The sequence below is a fragment of the Gymnoscopelus braueri genome (assembly GCF_963280865.1).
Source record: "Gymnoscopelus braueri genome assembly, chromosome: 17".
Classification (NCBI taxonomy): Eukaryota; Metazoa; Chordata; class Actinopteri; order Myctophiformes; family Myctophidae; genus Gymnoscopelus; species Gymnoscopelus braueri.
The window spans coordinates 27,435,694-27,458,273 of NC_137617.1; the positions used below are offsets into that span (position 1 = coordinate 27,435,694).

Consider the following 22,580-nt stretch of genomic DNA (forward strand, 5'->3'; position numbering starts at 1 on the left):
GGCTTGTAGTAGCCAATCACTTCAACGCAGAATAATCCCGACAAAATCTAAATAATGACAATAAACAAATCACAGCCATTATATCTCGACCCGCAGTTCCACCAAGGCTCGTGAAAATTGAAACAAATTACTTTTGGGGAAAAAGTAACTAATATTGTTACTCATATCGGCTAACTGCAAGGGTTTTTCACTGGGAGGGCATAGCATGTGTGTGGAGGTAAATGCTATGCATCCTGGTTCCACTCCTTGCTGAACAGACGCCATGACCAAACCTGTAGGAGTTGTTCGAGTTGCTTGAGTTGCCAGAGGACCTGCAGAAACATCTAACCCCAGTCTCCACAGTGGTGGGCAAATCTTTACACCTTATCCACCTGGATGCGATAGATCAGTGGTTCTCAAGATGTGGGTCGGGACCCCAAGGGGGGTCCCCAGATGATAGTCAAGGGACGACTTAAGGACTGTTAAAACCTTTTTAATACCTCCAAAAAAAGAAGAAAAAAGACTGCATAAAAAGTAATCAACAAGTATACTATAAAAACTGGTCAAACATTGGCCAAATTGTCATATAATATAAGAAAGGGGCAAAAATTGTGAAAATAGCCGATCTACAAGCTCACAACACCTAGCAGTGCGAAGCGTTGTGAGCTTGTAGATCTGCTATTTTCACAATATTTATCTGTGGAACCGAGTCAAACTAAATGTAATGCCTCAACTCCTACAATTTCAAGTGCTCGTCAGGGTGGGGGGTCCCCAGTTCAAATATGATTATTTTGGGCGGTCACGGCCTGAAAAGGTTGAGAACCACTGCGATAGATGTAGATGTGAGTTCAATCTGGGAACCCATCGCCAAATGAAAAGGAAAAACGGCGCCCTCTGCCTCTGCTGTTTTTTACTATCTCAGTTGGCTCTGGGAGGAAGTTGACGTAGCACCCGTGCGCAAGGAAACCAGTGTTTTGGTCTGCCTTCAGCGCATCACTTCCGGTGGTGCGACTATGTTTTCATTCCCACTAACAATATTTCTACACAGAACACTAACACCACTTCTCCCAGAGAACATGGATCGTTTTGGTTATAAGCCCACTTGTTTCTATGATGAAAGGGCAAGTTAAAATGTGAATATCTTTCCGTGGTTTTGTCTGCTTTGAGGACGCTATTGTTAAATGAGTTTCGGTTTGTTTCGAGTGGGGAAGGATCGGCGGACACGTAAATCCCGCCCACTACATCTGATTGGGTAAAGCGCGGCCTGCTTCCTGATCTGAAGGCACGCCCACTTGTAGGCCAGTGCGTACGCGATATGACGAACCCCCCCGACAAATTCAAACGCAGAGCAGAATCTGTTCTTGAGAGATTAATGTGAGTTAGACACACCATGGGTATGAATTGTGCAATCAGGACAGCACATAACACACCTACATGAGCATGCATGTGATATAGTGTTCGGCTTGTGAAATATGGAAACATGCCTACATGAAGGCATTGGGTTCGTTATGTTGAAATTGTTTATTTGCATATTAGCGGTGAAAGAAATGTCATATCCTGCCATTTGTGGTTTTCTGTGTCGGAGAAACTATGGACTGAATAAAATCGGTGATAAATCACACAAGTAAAATGGCAGATTGCTATTCTGCATTCTTATGCGGACCTACAAATCAAACCCAATTTGTCTCTTCCATTACTTGGACATTACTGCCAGACTGTCCACTTCTCCAACTGAGACTACAGTACATGCTTCTTTATGAATAGGCACAAGTTTAATAGGCACAAATGTAATAGTTGAGTCAAGTCAGAATATATTTATTTTGTGGAAAATGGGCTGGGTGGTACAGCATAATGCTCCCTTGATAAATGAAGGCCTATGTGTTTTATCTCCATGACCACTTCCTGTGTCTATTTCGAATCTGATTTGATCTATACTCTCTAGTTTCTGCCCTGGCTTCAGTCAACACAGTCATCCCGGATATGGCCGAGATAAAAGATCTTATCTCCTCCACTCCGTTCACTGTTTGGATACTTTCATCACTTCAGTCAAAGCAGGCCCCGCCCCACACTGCCCAGCCCTGTGCCAAGTATGCGCTCTAAACTTAACACCTCACAAGTGTGTCAAATGTATTGTTCCGTATCAGTTCCAGGACTGTGTAGGCCAGTGGTGGAAAAAGTACTCGAATGTTTTACTTAAGTAAAAGTATCAATACTGCAATGTCAGAAGTTACAAGTAAAAGTCCGGAATTCTAAATTTACTTGAGTAAAAGTACAAAAGTATTGGTATCAAAATGTACTTAAAGTACCAAAAGTACAAAAATATTTGAAAATAGCCGATCTACAAGCTCACAACGCGTCGGAGCTTGTAGATCTGCTATTTTCAAATAGCCTGGGTGTAAAACGGGGCTAAAGTGGTTAATGTATGTTTTATAATGTAATAATTTATATATGCAAAGTAACTAGTCACTAAAGTTTTGTAATAATTGTAGTGGAGTAAAAGTACAATATTTGCCTCTGCGATGTAGTGGAGTAGAAGTAAAAGTATTGGAAATTGGAAATACTCAAGTAAAGTACAAATACCTCAAAATTGTACTTAAGTACAAATAATTGTACTTAGTTACTTTCCACCATTGGTGTAGGCCTGTTTTTATCTGTATAAGACTGCAGTGATTTTGAAATCGCTGGGGGATCTGTCAAACTAGGCCTGATTTGTGTCAATTCACGGGAGGTTTGAGTTGCTCTTTTATCCTGCTTACAATTGGTAGAACATCAGACGTGAGCGTTAAGTGTTGAACCTCTCGTCTTAACTCGGCTTGTCCTTTTCACCCCTCCCCTAATACCGTACATGGAATGTTTGAACCCGTGGCCAAAAGGCTTAATGAGTCTAAAAATATTGGCTTCCAAATTAACTGTCACCAAAAACACCATTGTTCTCCAGTGTACTAATACGCAGACAGTTCCAAGTTCTCTCAGTTGATTAGAAGGAAGAAAATATTCTCCCAACGTTTTCAGCTCTCTTTCTCCTTTTTACCCATTAAGACCTGGAATGCATCATTTCTTTTTTTGGAGCTAAAAAGCATTATTTTACACTTTGGCTATTCAAAAATAGCAGATCTACAAGCTCGTAGCACGGCACTGAGTGCCGCGCTATGAGCTTGTAGATCTGCTATTTTTGAAAAATCGTGAAAATCTTTGAATATATATATATATTATTTTAAAGCTAACATTTTTAACTCAAATCTCTGGGGGTCCCTGGAACAAAATGTTTTGAGATGGGGGTCAGCCAAATACATATCATTTTGGGGGTCATTGACATGAAAATGTTTGAGCACCACTGATATAGTAACATACGTTTTTCAGAATACCGTTTGGATTTAGAGGACATTTGTAGAATCGGCTTCAGGTCTTAATGGGTTAACAGTGCATTTACTGGCCCCAAAGATGTCTTTCTGAGAGTTCAGTAACATGTCCTTGTGCAAAGGAACCCACCCTGCTCAGTGACCCTGCTCAGTGACCTTGCTCAGTCACTCTGCTCAGTCACTCTGCTCAGTCATTCTGAATAGGAGTTTTGCTAAAATACAAAACGTAATTTATTCAACGACAGCGAGTTCCTGTTGACGTAGATGGGGACGCAAATGGAAAACGGTTCCTCTCCTTCATAGTCCCACTGCTCCAGTCTGGTGGTGGTGCTCACCGCTCCGTGAATTACTGGACAGAATCACTCAGCGTGGGACACTCGGTCTCTCAGCACCTCCAGTAAACGGGCCACCATTTCACTCACTGGTTAAGGAGAGTAGTTTCTCAGGAGCTGCCACTGCCCCATTCTCTGGAGATTCAGATCTCTGGTGGCAGTGAGCTTATAGAATTTCTAGCTTGCCTTTTTAAAATCTCCGTGAATTTGTTTGCCGTTTTGGGATAGGAACCGAGTCTGATGAGAATTCTATAACATATTCTTTTTTCATTTCATTATTCACTGTTTTTTGTGTGTACAATCGTGTTGATGCTTTTATTTTCGCATTCTTTTTAATGATTTCAATCTATTCATCTTGCAGAGAAAGGTTGTCTCTGTAGCTTTGGCTAAACGTTGGCCACTCTTTTCTTGTTTGGTCCTCACTTTCATTTTCCCATCACTCACTGACTGCCTTTGCCATCTCCCTTCCTCTTTCAACCCCCATTCTTTCCTGCTCTGTCGTTCTTGTATCTCCGTCTTCCATCTTTCACTCCACCTCTTTCTCTTGTCTCTTTATTTCCGTCTCTCTCTCTCTGACACTCTCGCCAATAAATCATTTGTGTTGGCGAGGGCAGACACTTTTTGTTACACACACACACACACACACCCCTTGCCTATAAAGCAAGACATGGCCTGACTGACTCGCTCAGTTTGGTCCAAACACTGGACCAGGACACCGACAAAAGAGTTCATTTGAAGCCCCTGGGTGAAGGCTTTAGCCAACTCTGAAACAAGCGCTAATAAAATGAAACACTGAGGAAGGGGTTTGGCTGCACAGAACATGAGGAGCGTTTTCTGTGTGTGTGACTGGTGGGGGGGCATTTAGAGCCATTTCCCCTTTCAGATGTCCTGTAGTAGCTTGAGTGAAAGACGGACATCACAGTTTCATAAAGCAGCATCTGTGTTGTGTCTCTACAGTCAGACCCAAGGCTGCCAGTGCCCTGCTGTGACTGTCTCTAGTTTGGCTTCTTTTAACACTCTATGTCAGGAGTCTCTTTCATAGAGGATATTTATTTCAAACGCCACCTTAACAAGTATCGTAGGATTCTGGCTCTCATTACTGTATCTGTATATGTTAGCCATTGCAGTAAGACGTCTTGCCTGGCTGAAATCCGGTTGTAACTTGGCCCAGTATATAGTTTTCTGTCCTGTGATGGTCCCGCGCCCACCACCGCAGCTGCAGCCGACCGTCTTTCAGAGCTGCGACAGGTGCAGGTGTAACCTATTGGTTGACCTTATAACCCCATCACCTCGCCTTAACGACCTGCCTTATCCAGCCACCTGTTGAGGCCTGGCCTCTGTCTGCAGCTGAGATATTATTAGGATAACATGGAAATAAAGAGCTGGATCTGGAGACGGTTCCTTGTCTTCCATGTTAAATGGAAATACTGGCACTATCACAGGAGGCAGAATCTTGAGTACTGAGCACAGTATAATGTGCAGGAGGTGATGACACATCGTGTAGAACACAGACACTCAATAGCATTGGAACAAGCTGTTCATGTACTGTGCTGTGCATGTATTGCTTGGTAGGAAATTAAGCTAGCATCAAGTAATTTTTTTTTCTTCAGATATCCCTACCATAGTGTGTGCTTGTAAAAAGCCTCGCAACCTGCAGTGTAAGTACATTGGCCAGCATTTCATTGTTGTTGGGTGAGCTACTTGCTCTTTAATAACCCACTCCAGCTTCCTCAGGACTCCGTAGGTCCAAACCTCTCACTGCCAGCAGCCATGGATTGGCCCACCTCCAGCTCTAGCACCTAATCAGCTTAGAGCTCCCGTACTCTCTCTCTCTCTCTCTCTCTCTCTGCTTTTTTGTTTTTCTCTGCTTTCAGTAATTCTCTTGAGATTTTCACTATTAAATACTCTGTGTGTGTGTGTGTGTGTGTGTGTGTGTGTGTGTGTGTGTGTGTGTGTGTGTGTGTGTGTGTGTGTGTGTGTGTGTGTGTGTGTGTGTGTGTGTGTGTGGAGGTGGAGGCTGAAATATACAGAACTGTCATAAAGGGGGGAGAGGGGGGGGGACTGAAATATACAGAACTGTCATAAAGGGGGGAGAGGGGGGGGGGACTGAAATATACAGAACTGTCATTAAATTACAATGAAATAAACCACCGGTGTAGATGAACTAGCCTGGAAACCAGACGAACCTGCCAGTGCAAACAAAAAGAATAGCCCTCGGCAGATTTGGTCTGGCCCGCTCGGTTGTGATGGGATTTCCCTGCCCCCGAAGGTGTGGGGCACCAATCAGGGCCCAGTATGCAAATATGGGGCGGGTTTATCATCAAAGGCTTTTTTTTTAATTCGCTCCTTGGAAATGCAGGTTCCACACAGAGATTCCAGACTAATATCTACGCAGTGGGGTATTAGTCTGGCCATGCCAGGCTGTAAATAAACATGACTGCATTGAAAACCTGAAAACAATGATCAGTGTCTAATAACATTGATTGATGTTTACTTTGCCATGGCTAAGGACACCATAAAATGAGTGTTCAAGGTCATTTTGTTTGGAATTTGTTAGGCCACTGATGGTGGCTAATACAAAACGACCACCCTACTGTGTGTTTCTCATACTATGAGAAGGAGCGTGCAGTCGAACAATCTGTCTCTCTCCAAAAATAAATATCTGCTCAGCCAAGACATCTGCCAGGTTTTTCAGAAATCTGGAAGAAGAACCGAGACAGAGACAATTGTCCATCTAAAAGATGGTTATGGTGTCTTGAGGCACATAGACCAGAGTAATGGATGTTTGGTTTCACTAAGTAAGTAGGTTCTCTGGGTCAAACTAAACTAAAAACATGTTTTACTGCATGAGATAAATATTTTTTGTTGTTTGCTTATGACAATGGATTATACAATAGAGACACCTTTCCCATCTTGCAGCCTCAAATTGACTGTTACTATGTCTTGAATTACAGTACTTCCTCAGGCTTGAAACAGGAGGCTAGCTGATGCTACCTAGCACACAGACAGACCTGTAGAATACTGCCTCTGGGTCCAGTGGAAATATTGGTTGGGAATGCTGTTTGATACCTCAATTCTTGAAGAAAAAGGATAATCTTTACCCTCCACCATATTCATTCCTCTGCCTTGTGGGCTAACTTGTGTCTGCTATACAGTTGCAAGGTCTTGGCGAATTTGCAGCCTTTATCAAAGTTATTTTAAGCCTGGCTATGGCTCGTAATTCGTTCATGTAATGTATCAAGAAAGGAGCAGAAATAAGCCTGCATGTGAGAACCTATACCACAAGCCATAACACTGTTTAAATGCCTGATTGATAGCTTGTTGTTTTGGAGAGTCGCCCACTTTGTACTGTGGTTGGTTGATAGTGAGGCAGCAACGTCACAATAAAGATAATTCCCCATTCACCTTGGCCCGCTTTCCAAAGTGCTGCGTCAGAGATCAACATGGGACACTGCAGTGATCCATGCCCTGGCTGCTGCTGTTGGGGCAGTGTGTGTGGGTGTGTGTGTGTGTGTGTGTTCTCTGTGTGTGTGGGGGGGTGGGGGGGCAGTCTTACGAAATTGGAACTGCTGTGTTTTTGGACTGGAGGTGCTGAAGTAGTTGTGGGTTACTGGAGGAGTTGACATCTTGAAGAACATTGTGAACAACTTGGTTTGATAAATGTGTGTTGTAAATTGTGGTGCAGTGCACTGGGCAGGACATGCAGTACAGTTGAGATCATAGTTATACTTGGACGGGTTGTAATTATTTGTTATTAATGACTGGGTCCTCGGTGTTGATTGAGACACCAAGTACCGTGGCATTGCTGTGGCCGCTGTTGACGGACTCCCTGTGTTCTTTTTTTACGGAGTAGAGCTCTGCTATCCTAGGGTTTTATATCGCCAGTTCCTTGCCGTCGCTATAGAAACGGGGTCAACGGCCTTGACCTGTGCATCCAATAAAATCTAAACATTCATTGGATTCCTTTTGTTGTTTTATGTTCTCTGTCCTTTTCATTTCACTCACCCATGCTCACCATGTCTATTTTATAGACATGGCATTTTGGTATACATTTAATGTATTTTTTCTCTTACACTTGCTATGTAGTTGAGGGCATGGGATTGGGCCTGTAGAGAATCAACATGGTAGAGGAGGAGAATAACACGGACACAGCTTATGTCTTAACAAAGGTAATGCGGCAGAGAAGAAAGGAAATGCACTGCAGTCAAAATATTGATTAATTGAATATCTGACTAAATCCAACCAAACAAGTTTGTCTGCTTATGATGGCCCATTTTGATTTCCAACAAACAAGAGAATAAATTAAGCGTTGTGGAGGGCACATGGAAGAACCCAGAGAGCATTACAGACGGGAGGGGAAAGGAGATGAAAGCAATGAAAGTGAAGGAGACGTGGTGTGACAAGTCTGGGCAAACAAAGACACTGACTCCACTCTCAGACGTTACCAGTAGTCTGTCCAACGATGACACCATGCCATCCACCCAAGCACCTGTTTCTGCAGCCTGCCTGTCTGCACACAGCCACCCAGACACATACTCACACACACGCACTCTCACATGCGCGTACACACACACTACCTCTTCCTTGCGTTTGGGTTTGAGGTGAGATGTTTTTATAAGCTCTTTGTACAGATGATACTAATACACTTGAAACTGAGACTTTAACATTTTACGTAACACACACACACACACACACACACACACACACACACACACACAGACCTTTACACCATTGACAACAAACGTTGCTATTGCAGTGAGCAGTGGATGAAATTCCCTGTAGGCGCACAGTACAATCTCATCCGATACTCGGAAAAAGCAAACCACAGCTACCAGCCTTGGGATAGAATTCTATTCTACTGTTAACCCGCTCGAGAGAACGCTTCATCCTCCAACTCACCCTCGTCTTCCTCCTCCTCCTCAGCAGCCTGAGCCTTGTGCCTGAGCAGCAGGCCTCGCAATGTATAACATTAAAGCCTCCCACGCTACTCACTGTCAAGAGGGTGGCATTTTGTCGGTGTGGAAAGAGAACACCACTCTCCTTCTACCTCATCCTCTGAGCTGCCATCCACAGGCCTGTCTTAGGTTAAAATACCTGATACAGAATAGTGGAAACACTGACCGTGGCTTTTTCTGCAGACATTCTTGAGTGTGTCATCATAAAAATAAGTGGGACGGAGTGTCATCATAACGTAAACACAAGTGCTATAGCAGTTAATCAATATTTTAGTGCTGTGCTCTCTATCTTTGGGTAGTGAGGCCCTTAACACAGTGTCGGCAGCATTTGGCTGAACATCTTGAACACATTCCTCAGTGTGTGTGTGAGAGTAATGCCTGGAAGGATGTACTTGCCCTGACAGATTATGTCAGATATCAACCATATGGCCTGTTAGGTTCATGTGCCTGCCTGTACTAAAACACAGATAAGGGTATTAGAGTGGTATTGAGAAACATGGTGAGTAATAATGATACTTGTGTTTTAGTATCGAGTCAAATTACAGAAGCAGACAGGACATACTGTAAGGACTGTGATGATTGCAATTGTAGGGTCATTGCTAATACTGGGTCTGTTTACTGTACAGTATGTGTGTGTTGACTTGGAGGCTATCATTTATGGTGGACTCCTGTGTATGAGTCTGTGTTCATGTGTTGGATTTGTGGGTATGGATACGTGCATTTGATATTCCTCTGGAGCAAAAGACCGAGATGACTTTGACCCTTTAGCACAGTGGTTCTCAAACTTTTTCATGTCAAGGACCCCCAACTTGACACTTATTAGCCCGCGGACCCCCATTTGAAAATATATGCCAGGGACCCCCATAAGAGAAGATTTCTACAGCTCTAGCAGTGATTCTCAACCATTTTAATTTCAAGGACCCCCAGTTTGACATGCATTAGGCTACGGACCCCCATTTACTGGCATTTCTATCTCTGGGACTCCAATTTATAGTAAAATAAATGTTAATTTAACTCTGAGAGTGTACAAATGGAACCAAATGGACCCGTTATCCAACTATCCATCATTTAGCTGGGGACTCCCTCAAGGACCCCTGGGGGTCCCCGGACCCCACTTTGAGAACCAATGCTTTAGCACCTTGGGATGTTCCCTGTGTAGCCGGATGCCAGCTCTCTCTGGCGTGTGTTTACCCCTGTTGTCATAAGTCGCTAAGGAAAGCTCCATTTATATAACTGGCACTATCAATAACGTGCGGAGGAACTTGGACAGAACAGACCTGATACTCGTCCATATTCATGAGTCAGGATGACCAGCGCCAGGTTGTCAACAGAACTCCTTTTGCTCTCCATCTCTCTTTGTGATCGGCCCCAAATAGTTTTGAACGGAGCTTGATGGATTGGAAGCTGTTGTACACATGGATTTCATCAGCGAGACCATGCAGATCTCTGCCTTGCTCAAGAGAGGTCTGGCGTTGTTAGGAAGCACCATACATAATATTGGTGCTGTCAGGCAGAAACCTCCTATCCACATTTTAACGTTTTGTGTGTTTTTTAACCCATTAAGCCGATTCTAACCCTGAAGCCGATTCTACAAATGTCTTCTAAATCCCAACAGTATTCTGAAAAACATATGTTTCTATATCAGTGGTGCTCAAACTTTTTCATGTCAAGGACCCCCAAAATTATATGTATTTGGTCGCCGACTCCCATCTCAAAATATTTTGTTCCAGGGACCCCCAGAAGCAAAGATTTGAGTTAAAAATGTTCGCTTTAAAAAGATATATATTCAAAGATTTGCACAAATTTTCTCGGTTTTTCAAAAATAGTAGATCTACAAGCTCGTAGCGTGGCACTCGGTGCCGTGCTATGAGCTTGTAGATCTGCTATTTTTGAATATCCAAAGTGTAAAATAATGCTTTTTAGCTCAAATAAAAAAATAACACAGATGGGTTCCAGGTCTTAAAGGGTTAAACGTTTTGTGTTTTATTCCGTACTACAGCGTGACACAAAAGCATCAAAAGATCTACAAGCTCGAAACCGCTGCGCGAAGCGACGCTGTTTGAGCTTGTCGACCTGCTGCTTTTGCTATTTTGACTCCTGAAAAGTAACTGTTTTGGACTTATGAGGTTTCCACCCGACAGAGACGATATTATTTACCAGCCTCATCCAGATAATAGGATAACGTAGCGTGAGCTCATGCCGTGTGACGTTTGTCACTGCCCACAATCGCGCGGTAAGCAAGCGGGTGCTTGTCATGAAATGGCATGTGTTAGCAATCAGAATGCAGGTGTTCATAAACTGCGTTGCAGTCAGAAAGCAGGTGTTCATAAATTATTTAACACCTGCGTTTTGATTGCTAACACATTGAGCTTATGTTTAATTATGAATCATAATTATGAATCATAATTAAACAGCGCATTGAGCAATAGGTGGCGGGCCGTAGGCTATACTGGTACACGAAACCTCATGAAAGTGCAATGAAGACTGTCCTAATTCATAACAGCTAAATAAGTTAAAACAATTATTTTCAATGGAAAAAGTATGGAAAGTTATTCACCTCCGTCAAAGTGAAGTTTATCAGAAATGGAACATGCTGGTTGTTGTATGTACTAATCAACAGTACTATAAAATGTGACACAAGGCCATGACATTCCCCTGCGTCCATCTTAATTGAGTCAGTTACACTACACGCCTGATTTTCGTGTCCAAGAACATCACGTCAGTGTAAAAAAACAAGAGTTCAAGGCAGAGGAGTAGAATTTGCTTTGCAAACCACCAAAGTCAAAATCTCTTCTGAGGGTCAGCCAAAAGAAGCAAATATTTGTCTTGCGTGTCATTAGTGTGCAGAATGGGATGTTTTGCTAAGCCATGGAGCAGTTAGTTAGGGGTGAATTATGGCGGGCGCACGTAGGCCTGTTTGCGGGGCGCTTTCTAATTACCTATGTCCTAATCAGTGGAGAATCCATTGCTAATGAACACGTTCTGGAACTCTGTAACACATCTGGTCAGAGAATACAAGCTCCTTTTAGATTACTTAATGCATTTGTCTTAGTTTTTATATCACCTGCTCAAATTAGTCTTACTTTCACTTTGCTTCATTAACCCATTAAGACCGGGAACGCATCTGTGTCATTTTTAGATTTCTTTGGCTATTCAAAAAATAGCAGATATACAAGCTCATAGCGCGGCACCGAGTGCCGCGCTATGAGCTTGTAGATCTGCTATTTAAAAAAAAAAAATTTTAATCGGCCTCAGGTCTTAATGGGTTAATCTACTATTGTGCAAATAAACAGGACCAAAAAAACAATAAAACACGGTTGTGAGGTCACTGCACCCTCCCGTTGCCTGGTCACTCAGCTCTTTTTATTCCCTTTTGCCTCTTCAGTTCATTATGACTGCTTTATTTGCCATTATCTTATCACAGGTGCTGCTGTGAAACAAAACAAAAAACACAGCTGCTGGCACAGAAAAGAGAAAGCACACCTGCATCCACACACTGCAGACTTTCATACACCAGACCAGTGCTACAAAGTCCTCCTTTAATTCCTTACCCTGTCACTCGTCTTCTTGAGACTCTACTTACTCAAGTGCTCCCATTGAGACGGCGTTCACACACTATTGTCTGAGCGACTTGAGAGACAAGAAATTTGTTTACACTGGCTTCATAATTTCCATGCATTTGCTCACAAAAGGCTGCTTGTTTGTGTGCCTCTTGTCTCTCTCTTGTGTCTCCAAAATCTTGGGTCATTTCCTCGTCGAAGGGTAAAAAGGGGAGTGGCGGCTGACAATCCCGCATTGTGCGCGCACTGGTCCTGCTCCACAAAGGCAGCATTGTGGACTGTATGTGACGGACTGGCAGCCCAGAGAAGGGAGGCCAGGCTTAGGCTAAGTGACAGAGAGGTGTAGTTTTTTTTTTGGTGGTGGTGTTGGGGGTCTGGATGGAAGGTGTTGCTCCAAGCCCGGGAGTGTGCGTGCGATTTCCATACACAAGGAACCACGGTGCACATACACTGTAGGCTACTGTACACCCCATACAAACTCTACTGAATATGCTTTAAGCACCCAATCCTCACTCTTTCACAGGACTGTGACGGAATTATGAAAAGTGTTCTACCCCCGCCCTATCTGAGCTGTTATTATTAGTCTGACGTATATTTGTGTGTGCCTGCAGAAGCCCATGCTCTGATGGACTTAAGCTGCTTGTACAGCCGTTCCCAGAATCTCTTAATATTTTGTTGTTGATCTGCTCGTAACCCTCTGCCCAAGGACATTTGTGTCTGTCTGTGTGTGTTTGTTGTCCTATTGGTTTGTTTACATAGCTGGCCGAGTGTCCCACTGTCAAAGTCCTAAACATCTGGGGCACCGATAGCCAAGTGGTTAAGGCGCGTACCACATAGGCTCTGATGCCTGACAGCTAGTCCCGGTCAGTCAGTGTATCAAATAAATACAAACTGAAGCAACGAATAACCCCCCCGGAGATCGTGACAATTAAGGCAATGAAACGATACACACATACTAGCTGTGGACAGGCCAACACTCAAACACACTATAAGACAGACAGGGGTGATAACAAACATTGGCCCTAAACCGTTCCAGTCTGGTGGAGATAATTAAAACAACCTTCAGAGAGATTATGAAATCTGGGAAGTGAGGGAAAGTGTGTTTGCTCAAACGTGCATGACAGTCTGTTCCCAGAGCGAGGTGCAGATGAGCAGTGTAAACACATGGCCAAGCATGCTACTGTCACAGGCAAAATGGCTTTTTTGGAAATATCCTCACAGACAATCTGAGTCTTACTGCAGGTGCTTTGTAGCCTGGTAAACCCTCCCTCCGGAAATCTAATTTCTATTTGATTCCAGGAGTGAGTCTGGCCTTATCGCCCATTCTGCAATATTGGCTGCAGGCTGAGTTGGGCGGAAGTAATACCGTTGACTGACAACCCCTTCAGCCAATGATATTTTTTCCCCTTCAGCCAATCAGCAGTTCACCAGTCTAATGTGACGTCAACGGGACTTTTGAGACAGCCAAGCCCAAAATGGGTTGCCTTATTCGGGTACATGGGTGTCACTGCCCACCCCTACCGGTTCTCTAAATTTTTATTTTTAAATAGGCTTTGTCATGATTAATTGACCACATATATGAAGTTAAACAACTAAATTCTATCCAAACGATATCTTATAAGTAAATTCCGTGCCTCAAAATAGAAGTTAGAGAGCTTTTTGAAGTAAAAAAATCGCGGAGATTATAGCGGACAGAAAAAGATGGCTGCCGTTCGTGTTTTGGGCTCACTCGAACTCGCCACCTGATTGGCCAACTGTCGCTGTCAATCACAGAACGATGTGCGACGACGCTGATAGGCTCGGTTAGCTGGTAATTCCACTAGAAACCCCCACAATGGGCTATCAGGCCAGACTCACTCCTGGAATCAAATAGAAATTAGATTTCCGGAGGGAGGGTTTACCAGGCTAGGTGCTTTGGAGTAATACAGTCAAATCCTGCACACTGCTCTTGCAAATCATCGCAGTCAGGTTCTGATCCAGCAGGATGTGCCTTTGATGCTTTACAAGAGCAGTGTGCAGGATTTGTCTTTTTTTTGTCATTTCTACTCCCCATGATTACTTTCTTTTAACCCTCCTCGCAACCTCTCCATTTCCTTCCCGAGTTCCTATCCCTCCACCTCTCTCCGTGTCTCTGAGACTGACACGGCTCTCTCAGGGCAAGCTGACACCGGTCTGTTCAATCTGAACCAGGCCTCTGCCCTCTCTCTCAGCTGTCCCGCTGTCTGTCTGTTTGTCTGCCCATCTGTCTGTCAGGCCCAGCTGTTGCCCCGGCCTCTCACCTCACGTGTCAGGTGCTCCCCCGCCACACCCTGCAAGGTTTTTAAGGCCACAGGCGGTATGGACGTCAAATTATAAACGGGACTTGAATGACACCACTCCTTGCCTTGGCTGGTACTCGACTAAGCTGGCTGAGGAATTTATTATGTGCCATATGCGTTTGATGTTACAGTATGTGGGACGTGAGAAGCACTGTAGAAAAAGTTTGCGCTACAGTACGTATCACGGCTGCTCAGACTCTGTTTAAAGCTGCAGTCAGTAAGATTTATGTCCTATACCTGGGATTAGAATGCGCGGGTCTCCTTTCCTGCGTTTGTGAGACAAAGTTTCTTCGACAGAGCTAAGATGGAACAACCTACTTGGGCTGGACAGGGGACGTATTGCACTTTGAGCTTCAGGCAGACAGTACTACTTGTCAACCAATAGTGGTCATAACTGACCACATGGTCTAAATTTGGAGGGAGGAGACCACCTCCAACCATGGCAGTTGTGCTGGTTTTCTTGTATTAACATACTCTAAGATAGATACACAACAAAACAAGTTCCAGATGGCAGCTCTAAAGTCTCTTATCTGATCTGTTATAGTCTTCGCTCATCACGGTCCAATCTCTTTCTCTGTAAACCTTATTAGCAACTATTCCCTTTGTGCTAAACTTTTTTTGTTTGACAGCGCCGATCCATCGCTGCTGCATGGGCCATGTTAAACGAAGGGCGAACGAAAGTTCCATTTAGTGGCAGTAACGGGGTAAATGGGGCCTCTCTCAAACCACCCTTTGGGTGGGATTACCGCAAACTGTTAACCATTGACTTCTCTGTCCACATCAAGGACCGTCCATAGGCTTAAATTGCTCCGTGACTGACAGGCTATGGTTAAGCCTCGCATGTTAGGCAGCCAGATTTCTTCCGTCACTCGCTAACTTGAACCTGATGCCTTTTAATTTCGTCCCCTACTCCATCGCCTACTGCAGGGGTATTCAACAGGGGGTCCGGGACCCCTAGGGGGTTCCTCAGAGCTACTACAGGGGGTCCGCCAAATCTTTGTGTGATATGATTATTGTTTTTTACATTAACCACTTGAACCCTAGCATCCCTTTTTCTGAGGAGAACTGCCAAAAAATAGCAGATCTACAAGCTCACAACGCCTCGCGCTGCGAGGCGTTGTGAGCTTGTAGATCTGCTATTTTTTGGCAAAGAGGTATTAGGTGTACAGGGAAAAAAGAGCAGATCAAGTAATCAAAAAAAGTTTAATCTAAAACACAATGTTATACAATATAGAGGGCGTCCCTGCTTCATCTCTCTCTCAGCTAGGTTGTCCTTGGCCTGAAAACATTGAAGACCTCTGGCCTACTGTATTCAGATTGGCCGATGGGTGTAATTTATTATCCGCGGGTCCTTGTTACTGATGGCTCGAGACCTCTGTGGCATTTTGGTGCCCGTAATTCTATCCGTATTTTTTAGTGCGGAGAAGGTAGGAACCAAAGGTTGTTCAAACAGCTGCCCCGTGCCCGGCACACTCGCGTTACTCTAGACTATTGAGCAAATATAAATCCTTCAATGAACTTGAGCTTATCCCGTTTGCTGGCCTAAGTCATTCGGAGGTCAGACTAAGCAGAAGTCAGATTCTTGAAGTGATAAACGTGCCACAGAATATCTTTCTGCTTTGGGCACGGTGTCTTTACAAGCGGTCTAAAATGTCACGCAAGCATTCGACTGGCACGTGCAAATAAGAAAACTAGTATATTGCTGTGGAAGGAACATGACTGGTTCAGCTGAGATTCATTGAGCCATTCTATGAAATGCACTACAAATAGATTCTTATCTTCCCCGAGTCACGCCAACAGGCCTCCATTGATTGTAAATGAGCTGTGTCCACATTGCACAAAGCCATTGTGTATTTACATAAACTTGCATGTAAAGTCCTGACTCAGTGTACACAGGCTCAGTATTATTCTGTCAGTCCAGCGGTCAGGTTGTTTATGGGTGATTGATGGCGTCTTTGTAAGTCGTAGCATAGTTTGGCTTCTCACCTCTCGGAGAGATATCACACACTAGATAAAATGAACACACAACTTCCTGTACGGGACACTTCTCTCTTGCATGATGATTCTAGGATCACACCCAGGGTTGCCAGATCTGCTTATTATAATATCCTGCAAGATTTTATTTGAAAATAGCCGATCTACAAGCTCACAACGCTCACAAAGTTGTGAGCTTGTAGATCGGCTATTTTCAAATAGCTGATGTATATGTTAAAGTGCTCATGTGGCCCATAGTCGCTTCTTTTGGGCTGGTTTTCCTAGACCTGCTTGCTTGTTTCTCTCACAGAATCTGGCAACACTGATCACACCCTGTACTTCTTAATTATTGATTGCTTGTAGGGCTATGCCTGATTTTGAACTCGGTTGCACATCGCGTCACGCATCGAAAATAGCCGATCTACTGAGCTTGTAGATCTGCTATTTTTTTGCAGCACGCAACTATAAATCAGGCTTTAGTCATCGAAATAAAGCACAGTGCACCGTAACAAAGAAAGAAGTCCATAAAAAAAGCTCCCAAAAACGAATGTAAACAAGTAAACACACTATTGATAAATGGCGTGATCTTTTACTATAGTTGATTCATGATCAACAGTACTGTTGCATTAATGCTTATTTAAAACATAATGGATCAGGATCTTTTCCTCCCAAATAACCAGGGATGATTGTTGACACAGGAAGAGAATGAAATACCTCACCCGACATAAACACTTTGTCCATCTCTCTCTCCCGCTCCTGTTCTGCAGCCCAGCACGCTACCCCAGGGCACCATCAACATGAACCTGTGTTCTGACGTTGTCGATGGAGAGTCGAGGACGGGTCAGAAGACCTCGCTGTGCATCCTGACCCCCGACAAAGAGCACTTCATACGGGCAGAATGCAAAGAAATCATCAACGGGTAAGCGATAATGACCCTGAATCTCTTGGTCTCCGTTTTTGTAATGTTATTGAAAAGCTTTGAAGTATTTGTAACTTTTGTAACAGTGGTTTTTAAACTTCTTCTTGACCACGGCACACCATTAGGCAAGTCAAAATCTGAAGACACACCATTCATAGCAAAAAAAAACACAGCAGAGTCACCAATAAATATTAATAACAATAATTGTAAAGAAAGCATGAATCAGTAATGAGAAGAAAGAAGCGGCCTGCTTGCTCCTCATGCGTTGAAGGAGGCATGAGCTTCAGCTTGGGCTCTCCCTAGGCTGGCAGAGGGAGAGTAGCGCCCAGGTTACATAGGCAATTGGCACTGGGTGAAAAAATATGGGTTACAAAATCGTGGGATAAAAATTTTAAAAGTAAAAAAAATAAAACAAATCATAGCAAAAATAACATGTATTGGAAAATGAGTGCGCACAAAGCACTGACATAGTCAATAAAAAATAATTCATGTCTAGTTGTGTACAATAACTACGGTTGGCTCAAAATCCCAAGGCAAACCTGGACTTGTCTCTCGGCACACACCAATGTGCCTCTGCACACCGTTTGAGAACCTTTTTTTTTTATATACATATTTTCAAGGTAGTCAAGGGAGAATGTGGAGAGGGAGAGAGAGAGAGAGAGGGACTGCTGCCATCACTGCCCCCTGCTGGCTCTTCTGGGCTGTACCTCCCAAAGTGCTGTAATCCACACTGCAATGACAGTGCACATTCTTCCACTGGTCCCTTTCCGAGCCTCTCTTTTTGCTGTGCCTAACTCTACCCCTCTCTGTCACTGGAAAACATTAGACACTACGCCGTGCCTAAATGACAGACCCTCACAAATCAATGTTTACCCTCTCAAAGTTGAATTAACACTCAGGATTTTGCAGTGGCTACTATGACACAATAACGGATACGCTGCTGATTGTATGCGTATACAGAGTGTGTACCTATCCTGTCCAGTGCTTTAACCTGAGCACCAGTAAAAACTGGGGTGTAATCCAGCATTTCATCTGCAAGCTCCACTCAAAAAAAAATCTCAATTCTGCACTGCGCTGCCATCCCTGGATCCTACAGTACGTACCTTTTTTATACAGCTATTCATAGCCAAGTCCCTCCGAGTCACACACAGCCCCCGCTCTATTATGCCACATGCTCTGTTACTGTCCCCATCCCACTTTCCCGCACCCTTGGTACCCATTTCCCTGGTTCCCTGCCATGTAGCAAGCGCGTTGCTGTGGCAGAGGATGTCACCATCTGACGGAAGCTTGGCCACACCGACAAACACCCAGCTTAAAAGATTCTTTTCAGTTTTTGTTCAGTTTGTGGTTAAGCCTTTCACTCTCTCTCTCTCCTGACTTGCTCTCACCTCCCTCATCCCCCCTGCAGTGGAGAATTGGTAATCACACACAGTGAAATGCTGAAAACGGGGCTCCAGCTCTCTTAACTACTGCAGAGGGAGATTATACGCAACAGCCGTAAAAGTCGCAATTAATGCCCTCTCAGTGACTCCCACATAAATTCAGCTTGTCCTTAAATGTTTGGCGCGTATGACGCTCAAATGACCACAAAAATGGCTGCGGTTTTTGCAAGTCATAACCCAGTAGGGGCTTTTTTTTGCCCCCCCATCATATTTCTTTGTCTGCAAGTCTGTAAGAATAATACCGTATTCTCCAGTTGGCAAACAACTTCAGTAGTGTGACCTATAGTACTGTGTTTGTGCAATCAGCAGCGACACCACCACTGGTACAGTACCGTCCACACTGCACCGACTGCACTCTCCAGGGCAATGAACCAGAACATGGGGTTTATGTAATCATATCCTTAAGCCGAGATTATATTTCTTTTGGATTGATGTTGAAATGCAGGCTGGTTGCGTTCACAAAGGCATGCCGTATTCGTACGTTTGTGCCCATGTCAGGTAGAGGTCTGCAGCCGGGTGTTGAGTGTCACGGTACAGAAGCACTGAATGGGCTTTCACACTCTTCACAAAGCGGTTGGACAATGGTGGAATATTTGATACGCCTCAAGTTTTACGCACCACACGCATTGACTTAATTGGTTCAATTACTTCTGGTGGTTCCACCATTTCGGTGTCATGATAATAGTAGTGATTAGTCCTTCTCGCTATCAAACAGGCAAGCACGTATGTATATGTTGTCCTGGTGAGCCCTCACTTTGAACTTGACCAATCATATTGAATAGTTTTCCTCAATTAATGGTTTAGTTGAGATTCTGTTTTAACTATTGTATTACTTGGTGCTAAAGCTGTTGATGGGTTGGGAGCTTCTCAGGACCTACTGTGCTTATGCCAAGTGCATAACACAAATTCCAGGTTGTGGTGAGCTTGTTAGCTGAAAACATTCTGGCTGAAAGCCGAGTGATGAAGCCACACTCACCACATAACCATTTAAACCTCTCACAAACACAGCACCCCAGTTCGCTAAAAGCAAATGAGGAGCTACAGAAATGTATTAACATTGTAGCAATACTTGTTAATATAGGCCCAATTAACATAATTATATTAATTAAAACAAATCAACCTAATTAGCAATGCGTAATTAGCTCTAGCTAAATTATTTAAGGTGTGCCTGCGATCAGCTCTCTGCATGTTGCTTGTGAGGTGGCTCAGTCCCGCAGAGAAGTTGAAGTCGTAGTATTAGAGGTCATGGACAGGTCTTTGGAACATTATTGCTTCGTTTCTGCGTTAGTTTTCAAAGGACATTTTCCTTAACAAGATTTAACACCACCACAGCTGCAGGGTTTGTTTAGTCTGTCTCGTGGTGGCTTTGCTGTCACTGCTCAAGGTGAAGGCTCTGACCTTTTTGACCGTCTCTGTAGGTGGCAAGAGGCTCTGACCGTCTACCCCAGGACCAACAAGCAGAACCAGAAGAAGAAACGCAAGGTTGAACCTCCCACCCCGCAGGTAATGCAACCACTCCACACATTCCATAGTAATGTGCTCTTGCCCGCCATTATCACACAGCGTGCAACCATAATTGAGAGCTACTTTTTGAGAAACGATGTGTTTTTGGACGAAACGCGCACAGAACCAAATAAGGAGTATAGGAATTTGAATTGTGCTTTCAGGATGGATATTCCCTTTCAAGCATGAGGTCATTATTTTTTGCCTCGTTAACGACCATTCATGTGTCATCCATGAGACGCAGAATACGCCGGAGGGAATTAGTACTGTAATTTTCACGTCTACACAAGCCCGCATGGAGCATACTAATCTCCAAGACCAATGTAAAGGTATATCACAGTAATAATGGATTTAATGACCAGATGAAGTAATGATGTTTCATATCACATAGTGTGGACCACCCACTGTAACGACACAGTCTTTTGATGTGAGGCCAGATTTGCGGTGGGTGGGTGGGCGGGCCGGGGGGGGGGGGGGGTGGTCTGTGAAGCTCATTGTCTGGGTTCTGTAATGGCAGTGCCCTGAATCAGACTGTCCTTGCTCTGAGCACACACAAACAGCCTCATTTGCTGAACCATTGCAGATGACCTTGCCTCATGTTGGCCCACGTGGGACCTGTCATTTTTGTCTGCCTCTCTCTGTTCATTGTTGCATCCGTCGCCCTAAACTGTGTGGCACAACAAATCAAACCTTCAATTCCAATAATCAATCACTGTCATTGTCCCAGTATAGCCACTCAGCGCTACTACCACTGTATGCATGCATACGCACCTCAATCACCAATCAAAAAGACAAAGAAATACCAAGAAAAATATTTCACCTAAGAATGTAGGGGGGATTTAAGTTTATTAAAAAAGAACTGCTCTGTGAGCAGATCTGGGTATTTATAAGTTTGGTTATTAGGCCCTGTTTAGACTGCCCAAATCCAGCCTAAATCAGATTTTTGTCTGAACAGAAAAAAAGTCACATGGAATCCGATTTTTACAAATCTGACTTGAGCCACATTCAGAGGTGGTTTCAAATGCGATTCAATTCTGATTTCTAAATATGCGTCTCAGTCTGAACGCTCTAACCTGCTCTAACGCATATCTAACTGTCCAAAATGTCACTTACAGCGCTACCCAAGCGCCACTGACATCACTGTAGAGAGTGCGAGAATTTAGATCTACGAGTGCGAGGGGTAATCATAATGGAAACAAAACAATAGCAGTATTATTGTACAGAAGAAATGGCGAGTTCAGATAATTATGTCCATTTTCCACCGTTTTCATGCATGTACTTGTTTTTGTGTATTTTGTTTTTGTCGCTTGTCTGTTATGTTGCGTTTCTAAGCAAGCAACTAGCACCTACGTCATGACGTTGTTACGTCGTTACCACAGCAACCAAAGAAGATGGGTCGTGCAGGGCGGCTCTGGGTTGACGTCGTTTAAATCAGTCTGAACACAGAGATCCGATCTGATCACTTGCAAATAACAGTGTGAACAGTCGGTCCTAAAGATCCTAAAAACTCTGATTTGACTGCAGTCTAAACACGGTCTTAGTGTCCACCATTAAATGTTGAATAGGTGAGGCAGCTTACATGTCTATAATTATGTCTTTGTGTCTGTTGTCTTCTAATTGGCTCATCTGTACTGCCCCTTTCCTGTTCCCTCCCACACATGCAATTACAGTCTGATGGCTAGCAACACTTCTTTCAGAAAACACAGCCTGGCCCAAAACTGGGTCACCAGCTTTTGTCGAGCTGAAAAACTTCAGCCAGTAGACAAAGTGTTTTTTTCAACTACACAATTCCCACCTCTCTCTTCCTAGAGAGAGAGACAGAGAGAGAGAGACGTTTGTTTTAAACCATCAACTGTACGTTTGCATGGAGGTGTTTGTGTTGAGCAATCAACTATGCGTGGAAAATAACAGTGGATGTGCGCAGTCTAAGTCGACGTCAAGCTATGTAATTAACATTTTCACGGCTGATTCCAGGTCAGTTTTTAGCCTCGGGTACTGGTTAGTGCTTTTGATCCTTTTCGTCATACAATAATGAGTGACGGGATATCACAAAGACCTGTCCACTCTCATTATTTCCCCTTCTTGCTCACGCTGTCAAGACCACATTTCCACCTGAATGCTCTCCTCCCACTTTTGCAGCGTCTTGCTGCTGACAGAATGCCTGGCTGGCTATGTAAATACATAGGGCACAGAAACACCTGTTTGCCTTCTGGGAAGTACCCTCGAAGTCAAACAGTCA

At 43.8% G+C, this 22,580-nt stretch overlaps 1 protein-coding gene across 4 annotated transcripts in view; it reads left to right on the plus strand.

The window, feature by feature from the left end:
• Positions 1-22,580, plus strand: part of LOC308105350 (myosin phosphatase Rho interacting protein) — a 74,493-nt gene that overhangs the window by 19,861 nt on the left and 32,052 nt on the right. For all 4 annotated transcript variants that reach the window (XM_080456015.1, XM_080456014.1, XM_080456016.1 and 1 more), the window contains exons 4-5: positions 17,245-17,396; positions 20,257-20,341. In XM_080456015.1, the coding sequence (XP_080312141.1) occupies positions 17,245-17,396; positions 20,257-20,341 (237 nt within the window). The remainder of the gene's footprint in view (positions 1-17,244; positions 17,397-20,256; positions 20,342-22,580) is intronic.